The 5,573-nt window shown below is 24.1% G+C and overlaps 1 protein-coding gene across 2 annotated transcripts in view; it reads right to left on the bottom strand.

Moving 5' to 3' along the window:
- LOC126906038 (lymphoid-specific helicase-like) overlaps positions 1-2,294 on the bottom strand; it is a 15,271-nt gene extending 12,977 nt beyond the window's left edge. The window contains exons 1-5 of one of the 2 annotated variants that reach the window (XM_050686259.1): positions 1,930-2,294; positions 1,734-1,824; positions 1,539-1,598; positions 508-567; positions 323-405 (exon numbers count right to left, since the gene is read on the bottom strand). In XM_050686259.1, coding sequence (XP_050542216.1) covers positions 323-405; positions 508-567; positions 1,539-1,598; positions 1,734-1,791 — 261 coding nt within the window. In that variant the 5' untranslated portion in view covers positions 1,792-1,824; positions 1,930-2,294. The remainder of the gene's footprint in view (positions 1-322; positions 406-507; positions 568-1,538; positions 1,599-1,733; positions 1,825-1,929) is intronic. The other variant, XM_050686260.1, reaches the window with a different exon arrangement.
- Positions 2,295-5,573: the final 3,279 nt, after the last annotated feature.

Below are 5,573 nucleotides of genomic sequence, written 5' to 3'. Positions count from 1 at the left end.
AAAAAAAAAAAAAAAAAAAAAAAAAAAAAAAAAAAAACACATCTTAGTAAAACCAATACCTTCTCAGCTTCGCATCGAAGATAAAATTAGTATCGTTTCATTCAAAATCAAAATTTTAACTAAGAAAACTATTTAATCTCTTTGAAAATTTTATCATGCTTACATTTAACACTTGTATAATTTAAAATAATAATAATTCATAATTAAAAATAAAAATTAATTGATGAAACTTAATAATTCCAAATAATTTTTTGAACTATTGAGAAAAGCAAATTTTAGATTTTCAAATACTTATCAAATTATAATAATTTTTTTTACTTACCATAGCTTCCTTGTCTTCTTTATCACGTTCCTCTTGTAACCGCTGTTCTTCCAATAACATTTCTTTAGGAAAAAAACTATTATCTTTACAAAAAAATAAAACAATTCACCATAAATTGTAGCTTACTATCATCTAAGTTATACATATAAATTGTTAAAATTATAAAATTAATTGAACTTTCTTACCCATTATATTATTTCTACTAGTAATATTATCTAACCCTGAATCTTCATTTTCATCTTTAACTTAAACAAAAATAAAGTTTTAATCTATGAATTATATTTAAAAATTACAAAATAATATTTTTCAAAAATAATTGCAAATATAAATCTACAGTTACTATTCAAAATTAGAAAATTAAAATTAAATAATTAAGATAAATGTACTAGTTATTGACATTTCTCTAGTCTTGGGCAATTATGAAGTTTCACATGGCATAGCAACTTTAAAGGTTCTAAAAAATTAGCTTTAATTTCCATAAAATATCTTAGAGATCATCGAAATATAAAGAAAATATTTATAACTAAAGTAGGTTATCTAACAATGTCGACACTATCATATTCTAAAGACAAATATTAAAAAAAATTTGATGTATTTCAAAATAAAAATTTCTTGTATATGGCGGAATGATCATTAACGATTATCAAAAACTGGTTAGTGTGCTAATGGTTGATACCATTACTCTACGCCAGTTTCCTTAAGTTAATGATATTACCCTCTTGGAGATGCTAGAACTATCCATGAGTTAGTGGAATTTACAAACTGTATCATTTAGTATTTTATTATCTATAGGTTTTTTTTTTTTTTTTTTTTGAGAATTTATAGAATAATTTTGTTTTTGATGATAAAACAAATAACTACACAAAATATTACTAATATTAATTGTAAATATATTTAAAAAATATTACAATATAAATTACTTAAAAGAAACTAAAAAATAGTATTTTAACAGAGTTAAAATTTTTTTAAAGACTAATGTTCTCAACAAAAAGATATGTCATCAGACAAGTGATTGTAAAAAATATATACATTATATAATTCTTTCTTTCTTATTAAAAATAATAGTATTAGGAAATTAACACACTATAAATTAGTTAATCAATTTTAATCATGTGAACTTAATACAAGTTTAAATATTGCTCATTTAAATTATTCTTAAGGCAGTTTCTAACTACAATGTTTAAATATAACTAAATAATTTTAATCGATTACTTACTTTCTGTTTTTAGATCATTTGATATATTCTTAAAATTAGAATCATCAGTATTATAATAAGCTGAAAAAAGTTTTTAAATAAAATATTGAAGTTTGTTAAAACTCTTTTGAACAGAACACAAATCAATAAACAATTAGTCTTAAATAACATAACTTTCATAAATCATTAGAAATAAATAGTTGAACAAATTATTACCACTGTCAAGACTGAAATCGGAGGAATCACTTTTTAATTTCTTCCTAACAGGTTCCATTTTTGAAGAAAACTGATTAGATATGTACTAAAACTATTTGAATTAAGTTGTCAAAAAATGTATTTATTTTACCATGATGTTAAAATAAATGTAATAAATTAATTCGTATTTTATATAATTTAGTATAAAAACACTTACTACTTTGACTTACGAAGAAAAACAACAATAACTTCATTAGTGAAATATAGTTATATAAAAAATAATTAAACCATTAGGACGATTAATTTATGTTATTAAAAATATTGACTAGCAAAAAATATGGTAATAATGTGTAATGAAAATTGCCTTCTATTAATTATCCTCTAATGCTAAATTCTTTTAAAATAGCATAATAGATTCTAAGGGCAATTAAATACTTATAGGTACAAAACTGAAAAAAATGTATGAAAAAAATTACTGTTGAAATCACACCGGTAACCAATAGAAACAGGAACTATTTAGCTATTTAGCTATTTAGAAATCACTATTTTGTAGATAAATAAAACAAAAACTAAACTACAAATGAAATTGCAGGAAATTGGAGGGAAATACATTATCAAGCTGACTTCACATATCACATCTGACGACAAATTAGAATAAAAATCATAATTGTCACTAGATAGCGTTTTATTATTAGTGAAAATGAAATAATTATTTTGTGAGAATAGTATGTAAATTCTATCAAGGATGCCATTTCAATTTTAGCTTCGATGCAAAGCCATAGATTAAATACACATATATAGGCCACGGCATTCAGACAATTGGCAACCGATTTTTTGTTAATTTATACCCGTAGAGATAGCGCTATATATCCTCTCGGAAATATTAAATATTAATAATAACTGTCCAGTTTGCTGANTACCCTCAAAAATTAAAAACTTTGCACTCGTTCCTCCTAAATAATGAAAAGCCCACCAAAAAATTACGATTTTTAAAATCGGTTAACTTCGACTTAACTTTTGAAAATGTTCCTGAAATACTCCAAGCTTTAAATATATGTCAAATTAAAGCTTATGATAAATACCATGACAAAATATATCTATTTTGTCATGATAAATACTATAAGTTAAAAAAAAAAAATTTTCCCGACCCTTTTCTTTTATGTGAAAATGGTTGCCGTAGATAAAAATATGCTATTTTTATGTTAAAATTTTCGATTTTATATTTTCAACTCTTAATTGGTATAAATTTTTGAAAAATGTATAAATCATCCCAATTTTTGTTTTTAATTACTTTATTTATACTTCTTCCATCTGACATACTTTTTTTTAGTTAGACAATTTCGCCTTATACAGAGGGCGATCAATATATGAAACATACGTATAAAAAGTAAAAATTTTTTCATTTTAACTTATGAAAATGTTTGGGAAATTGCTTTTAGCATAATCCACCAATTTACTAAAATTAAACACTGTATACAGATTTACATCAAAGCGTTTCTTGTGATAATGATTTTAATCGGTGTCAGATATCATCTATACTTGTCCAAATATGTCACGACCCTACTGTGTTATTGTTTTTTTATACATTATAATTTTAAGTTTATTGACTACATTTAGCTAAAACATTAAGGGTCATTTAAAAACTTTCTATAACTTATTTATTGTTATTTACAAACATTTTTTTGAGTTAAATATCAATTCTTATGATTCAATAATGACAGAAATCATGAATTTTGCACCCTAAACCAAGATAATATTACTTTAGGTCGTGATTTTAACTTTAACTCAAAAAAACTTGTTTAAAAAATAAATTTTGTAATACAATAATGTCATTTATTCCATTTGGTTGGCTTTCTTGGTGAATTATGTAATTGGTGGATTTAATGGAACAAAATTTTAACTAAAAAAGTAATAAGGAATAATTGAAAAAAAATCATTACCACAAGCAATGATTTTTACTGATTCGGCAAACGTTCATCGCATTCATTTTTTAATAAAATTGGCAATTTAAGCTAATTCAATTGTTAAAATTAATTTTTTCGACTTATAAAAAAAAAATTGAAATAAGTTTAACTTTATGTTCTATGTCAATTAAAATTATATAATATTCATGAAAATCAGTGTACCCCATTATAAGGTATATTAAAATAAATTAAAATACAAAACCCAAAATTTTAACACAAAAATAGCATATTTTTGATTATGATATCCATGTTCACAATATCACGGAATTTTTTTTTTATAGTATAGTATATTACATATACTTTAATTTCAGATTAAATAAAAGTGTCAATATTTCCAAGAAATTTTCAAAAATTGAGTTGATAAAGTTTAATTAATAAAATCTGTAATCGTAAATTTTAACAACAAAATTGTACGTTTTTTACTACGACAACCATTTTCACGTAGAAGATAAATCGTCGGGACAAATTTTAGCTTCGATGCGAAGCTGATATGGTATTCTTTTTACTATGATGTGTTTTTTTTTTTGTCTGTTACCACTTTTACTCAGCTCTCACCGAACAAATATCTTTCAACGATACGTCAAAAGATCACAAATCGTATCTAGTCAAAAACACTACCCTTAATAATTGAAAAAATTTCCCTCGTTACCCGTAAATGGAGGAAACCTCCAAAAAAATTACAAATTTAAAAATCGCTAATTTTCGAAATTTTTTAAATTTTTTTTTCTAAAAATGCTATTTCTTTTTCAAAAATGAACAAATCAGTATAGTTTTTTTTTTATAGATGCTTGATGTCTTTACCTTTAATTTGGTATATTTTTTTTATAAATCTGACCCTTTACCAGCCCACAGAGGGGGATTTAAAATGACAACATTTTTACANACAACAAAATTGTACGTTTTTTACTACGACAACCATTTTCACGTAGAAGATAAATCGTCGGGACAAATTTTAGCTTCGATGCGAAGCTGATATGGTATTCTTTTTACTATGATGTGTTTTTTTTTTTGTCTGTTACCACTTTTACTCAGCTCTCACCGAACAAATATCTTTCAACGATACGTCAAAAGATCACAAATCGTATCTAGTCGAAAACACTACCCTTAATAATTGAAAAAATTTCCCTCGTTACCCGTAAATAGGGGAAATCACAATTCTTCAACACAATTTTTTTATGAGAAATAATATTTTTTAATAATCCCTTTTTTATTCGANCTGGAAATACTGACACTTTTATATATGTCTTAAATTAAAGATAATGTAATATATTTTATTAAGGAAAAAAAAAATTTCGGACTTTATTTTGGCTACCAAATGCTATTTTTGTGTGAAAATTCTCGATTTTATTTTTTACATTTTTAACTTTATTATGCTATAACTTATTGAAAAGTGTATAGATCAACACAATTTTTTTATGAGAAATAATATTTTTTAATAAACCCTTTTTCATTTGACATACTTTATCTTAATCAGGATATTAATATGGAAATATCAGATCATGTAGCTTTTGGAATAATCCATCAATTTTTTAAAATTAAACATTATCTAAAGATTTGCATCGAAGTGTTTTTTTTGATAATGATTTTAATCACTGCCAAATATCATTATACTTGATCCAACTATGCCACGTTACCACTGTGCTACGACCCCACTGTGCTGGGGTTTTTTTTTTTTGAATATATATTACATAACATTAGCTTTATTTTAACATATGTTTGAAGCTCGAAGTATTCCCGGAACATTTTCAAAATTTAAGTTGAAAAAGTTAAATTTTTATGCAAAAGTTGCAATTTTGAACCTCCTCTGTGGGCAAGTAAAGAGTCATATTTTCAAAAAATTTATATCAAATGAAAGAGAAATATCTATGCTTCAATATATAAAAGAATTATTTTGATT

The sequence above is a fragment of the Daktulosphaira vitifoliae genome, unplaced genomic scaffold, assembly GCF_025091365.1.
Source record: "Daktulosphaira vitifoliae isolate Bord-2020 unplaced genomic scaffold, ASM2509136v1 Scaffold_4, whole genome shotgun sequence".
Lineage (NCBI taxonomy): Eukaryota > Metazoa > Arthropoda > Insecta > Hemiptera > Phylloxeridae > Daktulosphaira > Daktulosphaira vitifoliae.
The sequence above is the reverse complement of the archived record's forward strand: the minus strand, read 5'-3'. Positions and strand labels throughout refer to the sequence as shown.